This window comes from Leptinotarsa decemlineata, unplaced genomic scaffold (assembly GCF_025532065.1).
Source record: "Leptinotarsa decemlineata unplaced genomic scaffold, Ldec_3_MD MMD2_tig00000576_RagTag_RagTag, whole genome shotgun sequence".
NCBI lineage: Eukaryota > Metazoa > Arthropoda > Insecta > Coleoptera > Chrysomelidae > Leptinotarsa > Leptinotarsa decemlineata.
The window spans coordinates 3,728,272-3,743,852 of NW_027412551.1; the positions used below are offsets into that span (position 1 = coordinate 3,728,272).

The 15,581-nt window shown below is 33.3% G+C and overlaps 2 protein-coding genes across 2 annotated transcripts in view; one reads left to right on the plus strand and one right to left on the minus strand.

The window, feature by feature from the left end:
• The window catches only part of LOC111505266 (uncharacterized), a 347,102-nt gene that overhangs the window by 129,263 nt on the left and 202,258 nt on the right, over positions 1–15,581 (minus strand). The gene's annotated exons all lie outside the window — the stretch shown is intronic.
• Positions 351–13,827, plus strand: LOC111512736 (cytochrome b-c1 complex subunit 8-like). Its single transcript, XM_074174291.1, has 2 exons — positions 351–565; positions 13,666–13,827. Exons 1-2 carry the CDS (start codon positions 421–423, stop codon positions 13,767–13,769), a joined length of 249 nt encoding a protein of 82 aa, XP_074030392.1. The 5' UTR covers positions 351–420; the 3' UTR covers positions 13,770–13,827.

Sequence of the window (15,581 nt, forward strand, 5' to 3'; positions counted from 1 at the left end):
AGTACAATGAATCATTATTTTTGTATCCTTTTATAACTCTGTTAAACTCTTTTGGGTTGTTTTATTATAAATGTACCTTTGTTATACCTAACGGTTATTTTATTTTTTTCTAGTTTTTTTACGATTTTCAAAGTTAGTTTCAACATACTATTTCAATTTCCAGAAGCTTTATACAGTAATTACCGTCTACCATAATCAGCGGTAATAATCTCAATCAGTTTTGCAGAATTCGATTCGTGTCAAGAGCATTTGACGAAAAAAGAGCGAATTGGTGAAGATACCGTGGTTGTTATGCATCTAGGGTTATGAATTATAGTTTCTGAAAGATGTTGCCTAGCAACCAAATAAATGAAAGATTATTGAATTGTCAGTTGGTATCTGGTCATTCGCTGGTATCTGTCATTCGCTTATGTATACGAAATGACCCACGGTTTAGGAACTCGGTATTTCTTGAAGTCAGTGATATTTTTTGAAGTGTCTCCCTTCCATCTAAAGATTCTTCCTTCGCTTCGCATCCCAAATACCATAAGACGGATAAGAGAAGAGTTCCCATATGTAGTCCCACGTAAGTTCAATGATATACAAATAATTCATTAGAACGAGGAGAAATAAACCACCTGAAACGGTAGCGGTGTAAAGTATATGCGGTATCTGATTCCATTGAAGCTTTCAGAGATATTTTAGAATAGGATAACACAAATGCTTGGCGGGTAATTAGTCTGTCATGCGTCTTGTGCTGAATTTCAATAAAAATGGTTTGCTCTTGGTATTTCCGTCGCCTGATCTAAAATCTGAAGTCGAATTGTGATGTGTCGAATTTTTGAAAATATGACCACGCGAAAGTTGAAAAATCGACTATTTCAAGAACTAACTACTGTTAACATAAACTCGTATAGTGACACCTTTTTTATATGAAATTTTTAATTTCCCAAAATTTTATTCTCTCCAACAACCGACATCATAATAGTTCAAGAAAGTAAATGACACTTTCACAAGGGACTTTTTCATTTGTTGTGTTGGCAGTGTTAGGATCGGCTCATTTATTGCTTAATTCATAACTTCATGAATATAACTTTGGAGATGAAAAATTAAATTTTTGCTGAAAAGTGACACTTCCGTTATTTTATTCATTTTTAATATAAATATTCAAATTCATTTAATGACACAAAGTGGGGGTTTTCAACACCAAAGGATGTGGTTTTCTTTCTCGAAAGGTATACTTTTTCATTGATGTATGGTTTATACATCTGATAAACGGACGATTTCAACATCAAATATCAATAATAATAATAATATTTATTGATTTCTTCGGGACATCTCAATATGCATACTTTATTTTAAAAATATATAAATTAATAACATGTGAATAACAAAAATGATGATATGATAGAAGAAAAAAAAGGAACGCATTTTTCAATGACTTCAGAATGGTTTCAACATGAGGATATACATAACAAATATATTACAAAACAGAAAAAAATCAGGGATGAGAAAGTATATAGTTCATGAGTTTTTTTGAATTCAAAAACATTTATTGAATCTTTCAACGAAAGTGGGAATTTGTTATACTCATTCAAAACTTTATAAAATAAAGACTTCATCGTACTAGTCAAATTAGTTCGAGGAAGGTGGAATTTTTGGAAGTTACTTGCTCTTGTTATGTGGTTACGGATTTGAGATTTATATATACAGAATTCCTCAAAATAAGTTGGAAGCAAGTTATGTTTTAGTTTGAAAATGAATATCATTGCTAACTCGTACAGTCTCTGAGAAACAGACAGCCGCTGCAATATACTTAACATGTCTGATATACTGGTATACCTATTCACTTGTAAAATAATCCTTATTCCACGATTCTGTAACTTTTGTAAAGCCGATACTTCATTTTGGTTAAAATGGGGTTGGATTATACAATTATTTAATGTAATTTTTGAGTACATCGAAAGCTAAGATGAAAAGCAAGCTACGTCGGCAGAGTATTAACATACAATTCCTACGTTCATTTTCGATTCCAAGGATCTGTGAAACCTATTTTCAATTATGCTATTACTTCCAATCAACAAACAACATAAATGTCAACTTCTCGATCCAAAGAACTGAATGGAGTCAAGATGAGAAGTTCTAAGGAAAACAAGAGATCCAAGAACTGAAAACAAAATACTCGAGTTTACTTCAAAAGGAAACAACATAATTATTTTCATGTTCGTATAATGGTATGAAGGAGTATTATCTTTGGTTTCCTTGAATAGAACATGAATAAATTTATTTGCTCAGTTTTTGTAAACACAAAGAAGAATGTTATCACCATTTTAGTTTTGCTTCCGTAGACTTATCCATGGATTAAGCTCATCAATAATATTATATTTTTGAGTCTTCTTTCAGATAATTCTCAATAGAAATCAGTTTTTCACTGGTTCTCCCCACATATCAACAGGAATGGTTGTGATTTTAGTAGCAAACGTTCCAAATTATTGATTCTGGAGAAAATCAGAATGTCATGCTCCTACCCAATATAAGTATTAGGATAATGATATATCCCAACCGGATAAAAAATGTAAATCTCAATATCTTCAAAATGCATATTCGGGCTGAATATTGGTGACAATGATTGTAGGCATCTATTAAACTGAGATACTTTGAAGTAGAGACTAAGAGGAAAGTCATATTACCCTTATCTCCATGGAATTAAGGGTGTATTTTTATTAAAATGTTGAAGTATTTGAATACATATTTTATGTAGTGATGACAGATGTTGATAGAAAGAATATTATCAGAATACCTTTCGAATTGAAAGCAATCAAAAAGTGGTATTTGAAAAAGGTGTTCATATTATTTTTTTTTGAGAAATTTGAGTTTGATTACATATCTGTTCATTATTCTATTGAATGAAAGTTGACCAAATTGGATAGAATCTTCATAAAAATTATACATCTCTCATCACGATCCCTCACCATCATCCTGTAATATTCAGGGTGCCAATTTGAAAAATTTTCCCCCTTGATATCTTCCACCCAGTGCATGATATCAAAAATCGAACAGACACCTCAGTTTTATTTTCTAGGGTGACACTTTGAATATTTTTTTTCTAAATGATTTGGCCGTTACTTGATGAAGATCCATGGTAATTTCAAAAACTACACGATTTGATCTTCACAAACTTTATTTGGAAAAATATATCACATGTTCCCCTAGCACAGCAGTTTTTTCAAGTGATTTATACTTCAAGCTATTCTTATATTAATATTCATGTACTAAAGTAAACATAATTGAAACTACCTCAAAAAATTACCTAGACCTCTACCTAAGCTACCTGTTCAGTTATGATTACTTGAGCATATTACCTAACATCTATATCAATAATAATTCTTTCTGGGTTTTTAAAAAACGAGTTCAGTAATGGTGATATATTGAAATCCAAGTGGTTAGTTTTTAGAATGTTTGAATTTTTAAGTTTATTAATTTCCATTGCTTCCAAATGATTCAGTTTCAAACCTTCATTTTCTATGTGCAAATTTCGAACTCTTCATCAAAGATATGATTTTCTTCTAGAAGATGATTTGAATATGTTGGCGTATCTATGCCAATACAACAAATTCTTAATCAAAGGATGTTTAAAGAACGACTTCTCTAGATTATCCATGAAAATTTCTGCAAGTAATGGGCTCAATGGATTTCCCATAATTAACCCCATTTTTCAGTCACGAAACTGTCACACGAGACTATGAGAACTTGAGTTCATCCATATAAGAAACGAATCATTCACGAGCTCCATGAGTATGACTATGATTTTGTGAAACAATTACTCATGGAGTCAATGGCATTCCTGATCTTTTGTTGAATTTCTGTTTCAGCGATAGATGCTCATTTTGTTAAGGCAATGTTAATAGAAAAAATGGCTATTGGAGTGAAAAAAACCCTCACATTTTTTGAGTATGACATACACAACACCCAAATGAAGTTGATGTCTGAAATGACATTATTGGTCCTTATTCATTGAAGAAAACTTGAATGGTAGTTTTACCTAGTTATGTTCGAAGAGACTATCGATCCATTTATAGCTCAAGAGCTAGAAAATGAAATTGATGCTGACGGAGGAGGATCTGTTACATAATTTTCGTCCCGTTCGACTGTGGTTGAACGAGCAATTTCGGGATAGATGGCAGAAGGGGAGAAAGTGAGTGGCCTTCGAGATCACCCGATTTAACTCCCATAGAGTTTTTCTTCAGACATATCTTGCATCGTTGTTCATATCGATGAACTCGAAGGACGAATTACAACACCATGCTTCTCAATTCTTTTCGAGAGCAGTTCAAAAATATACTATTAGTGTTTAGAGCAGAATAAATAACGTATCGAAAAGTTCATTGGATAATGCCCAAAAGAATGGTTGAAATGTGTTTCCAGCAATCTGGCACTTTTTTATAAACGTAAAATAACCAACGAATACAAACTCACGCGTGTAGACAAGAAACATTTCTAATAATGCAAGGTTGGAACTATGAACAAAGAAAAATAAAACTTCCTAAACTTTCTTGGACCTGTTCTTGCACCTGTTATTTTAACCATTTGCATCAATAGGAGAGTGAATACAATAATATTTGTTTGAACAATAACCTGAAAATCATCAGTCGCAGTGCATGCACGATTTAATTATTTCTGTAAGTTCAAAACAGTATTCTTCTCATCCAAAAATGATCATCTGAGATACCGGCGAAAACAGAATTGAACTCCCAAAATGATTTACCACCTGACCCCGCTTCCTATTTTATATTCTAAGGGTAACATTACCCCTACCAGGAGGGTGAACCATGAGGTTTGAAGATGTTTATTCAACATTTTCCCCCAGAAAGTAAAACTGACCTATTTTCCTAATTTTCCATAAACAAGATACTAAGGGTGGAAAGTTTTCAAATTGACACCCTGTATAGTTAACAAATGTCAACAAACATGTACTTCACCAAAAAGGTGGGGAAGTACTTCATTTTTTCAATTCATAAGATCCGTTAACTGAAAAATTCAACTGATCTAAGACCCATAAACATTTATCAGCAATTTCAAAATTTTCGAAAAAGCCGCTTATAGTCAAATATACCCCTATGTTTTCAGGATGAATTACCGACAACAGTTTTTTAGCAACGGACAAAGAAGAAACAACTCCGTTTCTATCTGTTGAACTCATCAAGAAATTTGATACTATGAACCACTTCTTGGTGTATATCATACTCATCTATAATGGTTATTTATGTCAATTTATAAGATCATTCCTATGCGATAGAATTCAACGAGTAGTAATGAAAGGTTGTACTTCCTATGATCTGAGCGTTTCTCATGGTGCTCCTCAAGGTTCATTTCTTGCTTCACTTCTCTTCATTATTTATACTTTATTCAGTTAGGTTCTCGATGAGTTCATATATATATATATATATTATATATATATATATATATATATATATAATTGAACAAATTAATTATTTCTGTAAGTTCAAAACAGTATTCTTCTCATCCAAAAATGATCATCTGAGATACCGGCGAAAACAGAATTGAACTATTCTATATATATATATATATATATATATATATATATATATATATATATATATATATATATATATATATGTATATGCGTGGGGTGAATTACCATTTTTCTCAAGAATATATTATATGTTATTTTTAAAAATCACAGCCTGATACATGAGATACTCATGAGTAATCCATGATCATCTTTAGAAAGGCCACAGACCGGCTAAGGGCCATAGACAATATAAAACTTCGGATCGAGGAACACACATTGCAGTCCACGTACAGAATTGAGTATCTTGGACTTCACATGGATACTGATCTAAAATTTATTGACCATGTCAATACACAAAACGAAAATTTAGTGGTTTGCAGAAACACGGTCTTTATTGTGTGATTATTTGATTCTGTCTTTACTAAATCATTGTGATATTATCAATGGTCACTGTATTGATTCTTTAACATCTGGAAAAATACAACAAGTCCAGAATGCATGCGTTAAATTCCTCTCTAATATAAAATTCCTGGATCATGTGGCACTAGATATCAATGATTAGGGGTGACTGAAAATGCACAACTGAAGAGAACTGCACTTCATTTTTTTCATTCATAGTAGTAAACCTCGATCACTGAAGAAAGCAGTAATTTTTCAATTACTGTCTTCATTTTGAAATTTTCGGACCCATCACCTTATTGTCTATTATGTATTTGCGATAGAAAATAAATTTTTGAACTCGAGTGCTTCGCTGATATTTTTCATTATTTTTTCTCTGAAAATCGAAAAATTTTGACAAAACAAATAACCGTTAGGTCGAGAGCAACTTCACTGAGTCTAATTCGAAAATATGAAGATCATAAATGTGCAGCGTAACATTTTTTTTTTTTGTGTATTGTTCTTACTTTCCGTGGATATGTTTTATCAGACTACTTTCTCATGTTTTCGTATTTATTTTATATCTTTCGGATATTTCTTCAATGACTGTTCCGGATATTGAGTATGATGTATTTTCCGTTAGTCCATGTAGTCCTCATTCGTTTACCCTCAGGCATCTATTGCCATTGGTAAATATAATTCTGAATACAACCGCTCCGCATCACCAGCAGCGGTTGTCAACTTTTCACAACGTTCGAACTTGCCATGAGATGAATGTATTTCCCGAGCGACAGAGATATTGTATCGGAAATGATGAGGGTGTAATCCAGAAATTTGAAATCTACTTTGTCAGGTGAACTCCATGAGCTTCGAGCAAAACCGCTCAGGTTACCTTTTGAGCAATTAAGTAACTCTCTTTTTTATGAGTAGTCTGTAATTTTTCATTCATATATTTCAGTTTCACAAATTATCAACAGAAATGAGAGAATAATTTAATTTTTCAATATTTCAATTACAATATTGAATGTAACGTTTTTCGCTGGCCATTTCCAATCAACATTTTTCAGTTCAATCACAACAATCATAAAACAGAAACGTGATTATAATCTTCAAAATGAGTTACTACTTGGACCAAAATCTTCGCAATTGCAACCTCTCTTCATCACGCTTGTCGAATCGTGTTGTTAGGTCGCTTGAATTTATTTCGTCGTGCGATATATTGCAGTTTTGTAGTGACTCCTGTAGCGGTTCACTTCCACCAGAGGTTGATTATCTCGTACTTTTGCAAGCACTCTTTTCAGTCGATGATTATTGAAATTTTTCTCACTTTCATAGTTCAGAGCCTTCGAATACAAATGAAACTGAAAATCATAATTTCTATTTGAAACATGGAATATCAAGACAAACTATTTTGTTCGATTTTTTTTTTAGAAAAAATATTTGACAGCGGTTTTTGTAAGAATTCTCGAGCTATCCGCCTGGCTACCGGCATATGGAGAAATTTTTAAAATGAAACCGTTCTGTATACGATTCAAACTATATTCTAAAGTGAATTTTTCAAGGGAAAAGACGATTTTCACGTAATGTAATTCAATTCCAAAGAATCATTTCAGGTTTTTTCTGTTTCCTCTATTTCCCAAATTTATTTGATGCTGTTCATAACCATTATTGGCTCTTGGTAATTATTTGCTAGTGAGAAACATTATTCAGAAAAGAAACATTTATTTGATATAACTAGATAGATTATTACTTATGTAATAGAGATTGTCAGTGCCACTTGGCAGTGGAAAACAGGTCGGTAGGGAAATTGTATTTTGTGGAATCTGAGAAATATATACAATCAATTTTGATTTTTGAAGTGATAACTTCTTATGGGAGGGTGAACCGCTTCGTTAACTAAAGTGTTACAGCAGACGTATACGTGAGTGGAAGGCAGGCTCCTCCTTTCTCACCGGAAAAAGCTCAATATTCAGTGTGCGTTAGACATATACTGTTAACTGTATAAAAAATCTAACCAGCAAGCACGTAATGTTCATTTATTATGTGAATACTATATGATACTATGATGATACTAATTTTGTGTATGTACGTTATTATACACATAATAATCATCACATCATCATGTTGATATACATAAAATTTAAGTAATAAACTAATCTTCTCTCAAGTTGAACAATTTCCATATTGAATAGTTCAACTTTTGTCGGGCGTCCCGAGACGCATACGTTTTTTTTTTTTCATTGGGGTTCTGTAAGTACACTTCAAAACTTCTCAAGGACCTAGAAGTATATCTAGGGTTATTTGGAGTTTATCATTGCTCGGAGATTATGTAAGTTTATTAAGATTCATATGATTTGATAATCAAACAATTCAGACTGCCCTCTGTGAAGAAAATGAATAAAATTCTATGTGAGTCGCTTGAAACTTGAAAGCGGCCTTTTTCACAAATAGTGTTTTGGTATTCTTCATTGTATTGAATTCAACTCACGGTATTTTCATTACAAGGTGATCCACGATAGTAGCTTTTCATTTATCTAGCAACTCATTTGTTCTACTATATTTTTAATTATTATTCATTCATTTAGTGAATTCTATACAAGTTTACTCGTTATGAATATGTAATATAGTTTACCTAAACCTCTACCTAAGGTACCTGTTCAATTATGATCACCTGAAGCATATTACCCCACATCTATATCAATAATAATCCTTTCTCTGTTTTTAAGAAAACAAGTTCAATAATGGTAATCTATTCAAATCTAGTTGATCATTCATTAGAATGTTTGAATTTTGAAGTTTATTAATTTCCATTTCTTTCAAATGATTCAGTTTCAAACCTTTATTTCCTTTATGTGAAATTTCAATTTCTTCGTTAAAGACATGATTTTCTTCTAGAAGATGATTAGAATATGTTGAATTTGTTTTCTTATTTACATAGTTCGTATGATGTTCCTGGATTCGATTCCTGAATCTTCTACCAGTTTGACCAATACATACCTTAGGGCACGTTCCACACTTTAGTTTATATACTACTAATTTATTGAATTTGGATGTTTAATCTTTATTACTTTCAACTAACTTTCTCAAAGTTTGTGGAGATCAAATCGTGAGATGTAGATTTTGAAATCAGCACAGTTCAAGTATATTCTGCATCTATTATTGTTTTGTACATTTTCCTTCCTGTATTTTTCATAGACTGGCGCCTTTGCCTAAAAATGAAAAAAAAATCTTCAAAACAGTTTCACTCTCATCTAAAACCCATAACCCGCTTCAGACATTCAGAATAGCTTGGCCGTGAAAAAAAAATCTTCGAAACATCAACTTTGAATGTCACACTTCTACGATATTATTCAAAATTGTATAGTGTGAAAACCAATTATTATGTACATGGAATGAAATTAAATAACGTACTGATTTGATTGGGATAGATATCGTATTCATCTGAATGTAGATCTCCAATAACTATATTATATGTGACCATTATATGAAACATTGGAATGGATAGAACTAGCTATCCTTGAAAGATAGACATATGCTATCAATCAATCTACAATATGAGAACAATGCATATGAATAACACCATCATATTTTAACAAATTCACACAAAACAATAATGAATTATATTCATAAACCTTCCTCGTGAATCATTTCATTTCATTTGTGGAGAGCATATGAAAAACTGTTTGGTAATCATTGCGTTTATTGCGTCAAGATACAGACACAGATGAACGTGGTAGGGGAACATTGTTTCGGAATCATATAGTTGATAATCCCACTCGTGTTAACATAAATCAGGATTCATTTTAATCAATTGAATTAACTCTGATGAGATTACTTGATTACAGTTAGGCATTTGATACAATAGATAACTTCTTTGTAAGAGGATTTTATACTTTGGATTCGATGAACACATCGTTGAGTTGTTAGAGAGTTTCCTACAGATTCGAAAACAAATTGTATGTATGGATGGTAGATATTCAGATGCGTTACCAGTCAGTTTGGGAGTCCCTCAAGGATCAATTTTTGGACCACCTTTGTTTTCAATATACATTTCAGGTTTCCATGACAGAATAAATATCTGCCGCATACATCATTATGCAGATGACACGCAGTTATACTACTCATTCAGGAAAAATAACTGGCAAGAATCTGTGCATGACGTCAATCAGGATCTTGTCAACCTCTTGCTCATAATCTGAAACTGAACACGAGTAAATCTTAAATTATACTGATCGGTACAAAACGCAAAAATACAGGTCTGGTCGATGTATGACTTGGTGATGATACACTTTTGATAGTAAATGAAAGCAAAAACCTAGGACTGTGGTTAGACTCTGACCTCAGATTTCACAAGCATGTTAGGTTAGGTTAGATCTAAAGTGAGTGGGTACATTCGACCCCCACCACAACTCACAATGGTTTATTGTGGCTCACACTTATTCACACTCGGCCAAATAAACCCAGCTTCTCAACGAAGCCGATTAGTTTGTATAGTGAGTGGTCTTTCAGGTCAGATGGTAAGAGTACGGCTCTGCCAAACTCTAAGAACCGGATTCTGTCCTCAGCGGGGCAGGCACAAAGTATATGCTCTGCTGTTTTATCATTTTTCAAACAGAGGCGACACACACTGTCTTCCGACAGTCCAAGTTTCTGCATATGATGATTCAGATGACAGTGACCTATAAGAAGGCTGCAAGCAGCTTCATCAGACCAGAACCTGTCATTGACATCGCCAAACAAAGATTGAACACCTGGATGGCAAGAAGATTTATGGACTTTTAGCAGAATTTTCCAGATCATTCAAAGTCCATAAATCTTCTTGCCGTCATCCAAGTGTTCAATGTTTGCTTGACAAAGCTTAAAGCGATGCCAATGACAGGTTCTGGTCCGATGAAGCTGCTTGCAGCACCTTTGGAAGTGCAACAAGCATGTTAGTGTTAATTGTCAGCTGTACCGAAATAGGGACTTGATAACATCCAGACCTAAACTGAAACTTTGTGAAGAACTGATATTATCTCTGAAAGTCACTTACTGTGAGATCATCTATGCGTTTGTCATGATACAATCTGACATGAAACTCCTCCAGAAAATTCATAATAACTGTTTAGTATTCTCTTATGTCAAGTTTGATCACATCTCAGGTGAATTTGAGGAGTCTGGCTGGCTCAGACTGATTAAAATCATACTTCACCCACAAATTTATCTCTTGAAAGAAACCTGCGTAAGACTTGAAACACAGAGTACTTATAACCAGAAATCGTGGTAAATTTATCATCCCGAAACACTCCACAGCTTGTTTCACTCGAAGTTTCATATATAATTCAGGTGTTCTCTATAATGCACTTCCAATTGAGTTCAGACACTATACGTTATATAACTTCAAGAAGAAACTGAAACTGCACTTGGAATTGGCTGGATAGTTCAATTGGATACTATTAATTCTCTCTTTTGTTCCAGTTTTTTCTCTACTATTTCATTTTTAATTTCTTCATTTTTTGTATAACTTTCAGATATTCTTTTATAAGTTAACTTCTTGAATTTCTGTGTATATTTGTGTCCTTTAAATTAGGTTGAGTTAAAAAAAAGATCAAAATGAACTTCGCCTTCATCATTATTTTTGATTTTGTATGTTATTACTCTTATCGATGAATAAAGCTGATAATTTTTATTATTATTATCATCATTATTACTATTCTTAACGTAATATGCGCTGGTCAAGCCCTATCTGCCGAAGCCCCGATACATTCAGTATGGCGCGCCAGCATTATCAACCAAGGACCACTCCGCAAACCGTAGGGTAAGTGATCATTGGGCCCAACAATCATGTGCCCTGAGTAATCGCAGTGAGCGCACTTTTTATCATTATTATTATTATCATTTCTTCACCTAAGTTCGCTCTGACAGGCCCTATCCCCCGAAGCCCCGATACATTCGAGAAGGCGTGCTAGCATTATCAACCAACGACCACTTCTAACACCGTGGGTTAGGTAATCATTGTGTCCGAGAATCATGTGCCTTGAGTAAGCGTAGTGGGCCAAAAATGACAGTCTTCTGCATCTGTCTGGCTGATATTTCTGCCTAAGTGCGGCAAGCCGGTATGATTTTGATATTTGAGACTGGAGATGGTATCATTCACCAAAGACTGAGACTGGAGATGGCATTATTCACCAAAGGCGCAATAATCATAACAACCATCTTGACAGAGTGATTTGGATAGAGTCTGCGGAGTTCGAAAAAAAAAAAATTCGAAATTTTATCCGTTTTTACTCTTCTTCTTGGACAATATTCGTCTCGCCAGAATCTGAAAACTCCACGACAAATATCGTCTTGCTCTGGTAGTCGAGAAGAACTACACATTATTAGCTTGAATGAGCCTGAGGTTGAGAAACGATTACTTCCAATAAATTCGGCACTTCTCGTTCCCCACAACAGATTCAATATCCCCCGGAGGGTAGGGCAACACCGGTGTCTCGTCAAAACCGTAAGAGTGCCGTAGGTGGTAATGAAACACACTTAAGGCCTCGTTATGTCGATGTGTATGAGCCAATACCACATATGCTGGACATGCTGACAGCAAGTACATTCGGGTCTCGGACTCCTCGCGGCAGGCCCTGCACCTTGTGTGAGGAACCTCACACGCGACTGCAGTAGACTAAGGTGTTGAAGACACCATCCTGCAAGGCCATGATGAACCCACCTGTTTCCGACTCCAGCCTACTCGACCTGAGGGAAGCGAAAATCAAACGCTTTGATAAGTCAAGGTCTTCAATATTATTGGAGAAGACTCGATGCATTGCCTTATCCTTGTGTTACCGCAGAAGTGAGGTGATCTCTGCAGCTTTTATATGAGCCGAACGGCTTCCAACTTGGTAACTGAGTTGTGATCACCTCGTTCAGAGTCAAAAACTAAACCGATTTTATCAGCTACTCGGGCAGCTGCCTTATGAAGAGAAATGCTCCAATTCCTGCTCTCTCATGGTCATGAACCATGCAGAGCTCCGAACTTCTGACGACTTCACAGGCTCCATCCAGTATCATTCTGTCATGTAGACACTCCATTATTATTATTATAATGAAACTGTCACTGTGTATGTCACAGGATACACTAATGAAATGCACTGTAGAAAAACTGCAAAGTAGAATTTGAGGAATCATAACATTCAAGACAGAAATCAAAAGTTTCTCAACACTACTATGTGAAAACATTTTAAAAATACTGAAAAACAATAGACAATAAAGTTATCAGAAAAGTATCAAAGCAGACTGAAATGCCAAAATATTATCATATTATTATATAGTCTGATCCGTAAACTACAGACAACTCATTTTCTCTGTAATCTATAATTTTTGAATACCATCCTGCCTCCTTCAACATTTCTGGAGTGACTGGGCTCCTTTAAGATTTTCACGTGCATATAAAAGCTTATTTGCTTACTAATATGAGGTTTATTGATTTACTCATATTATTGACCAAGAACATTGAATTTGAAATTCAAAAAATACATTTTGAATGTATTTTATCAGATGTATATAATGAAATGTGTCTTGAATCAATCTTACTATCTGTCTATCTGAATTAATATCAATTAAAAACTTTCTTGTATAAAATAAAGGATTATTATTATTATTACTTACAAACTGACAACAATTTTTCATTCTTTCTCAGTTTTGCGTTGGAAAAGCTGCATAAACAACTTATTCAAAACTTGGAAAGCGCTCTGAATATTCAATCATTATGCTGATGGAATAAATGGTAATTAGTTTGTTATTTTCAGCACTCGCTTTTGGCTGGCTTGTCTATAATCAGACGGAGAAGTTGCACGTGAAGTATAAAAGAAAACAACCCGGGGATTACGATGATGAAGATGATGATGCATAAAGTCATTTATAGAATTGTTGAGTTAATGTGACACATTATATTAATATTGAGTTGGAAACTAGTTTTACTGTTCGACCGAAAATGGTAAACTAATCTGGTGGATGCTTTTGGTAATGAGACGAAGTATATTGAGGAAAAGTGAACTGAACTATCATATGGATACTTTACTGCAAAATCAACTCTAATTGAATAGAACTGGCTGATACTTGATGAAAATCTATATGAAAACTCAGGAATACAGTTTAGTGTATGATTTTCACCGCGACACGTGTTTCGCTATACAATCATACAATAAACTGTATCAATGAGTTTTTAAATAAACTCTTTTCGTTGAGAGGTTCAGTTTCCTCAAGTTCGGGTAGTTTTTCATGAACTCGCCTGAAGAAGTTGTTGCTTAGTGTACCATGTGTTGCAATAACGTAAGTTAGTGAGAAAATCCCATGAAGCAGCAATATTTGGATACATTATCATAGATTTTTATCATCTCCAGCCTGTCACAAAAAAGAAGGTTATTCACTACAAATTGCAGTGTCTAACCCATGGTGTCCAATATCTCAAGAATTGGTCTTGAACCATCAAAATTTGATTCAATAGTCGAAATGAAGGCAAGCAGACATCATTAATAAACCGGGATTGAATTCTATAGGTACTCACGTTCATAAACTTCTCATATTTGGATTCTGGAACTCACCTGAAACAGAAAGTTCATATTTGAATATGGTTGAAAATATTTTTTACAGTTTTATTAGAGATTTCAGCTTGCGTGAGAATAATAATAGATGGGAAACCTAATATAAGAAATATAAATGAAGCTAGAAAATGAAATGAGAAAACCGAACCGGGGTTCTTTTGTGGGGGAAAAACGTGTTTTTATTGTTCAGAAAAGAATAATTACAACTATCTTTAATATTGCAGCCAGGGATAGCTGTAGTCCTGCTTTCTGCAAGAACAAGATGATAACATTACCGTGTATCTCTCTCTCTATATATATATATATATATATATATATATATATATATATATATATATATATATATAAAGCTCTGCTCCATGTGAAAAATAATGTACCCAATCTAAGAGATGAATCAATAGTTCATACCTATGCAACACGATATAAACATTTATTAACTATCCCAAAACATAAATTATTGACATTCAAGGAATCACTTGCATATAATGGCATTTCATTCAATACGTTGCCTCAAGATATTAAAGATTTGCATATTATGCCATTTAAAAAATAAATAAAGGAGCTATAAACATTAAATAATGACAGTTGATAAAAGTTTTTTGGCTGACAATGTCAAGTTTTTCTATCTGTTTTTGAACCATTTTATATTTTATTCTCACGTTAGTAAGTTCTCCATATTTATATATTTTTTACAAGATATATAATCTTATTATTGTAGTTGTCCTGACGAAGGTGTGAAATATACCGAAAGCTTGACATATAACAAAGAGTTTTCTTTGGAACAGCCCAGCTATTGACTGCAACCTCACAAATTGAACCGATTTATAGTTAATCCAGTCACTAATTATTCTGTTATATATATATATATATATATATATATATATATATATATATATATATATATAACAGAATAAACTATATATATATATATATATATATATATATATATATATATATATATATATATATATATATATATAGTTGTATGTGTATGTGTGTTTGTTTTATTTTTTATACATGTATATAGTTGAAAGTACCTGTCTTAAGTGTCCGATCTATGTTATACAGTGGATCGTTATTACTGTTTTGAATAATTTTCATATTTTTATTTTTGACATGTA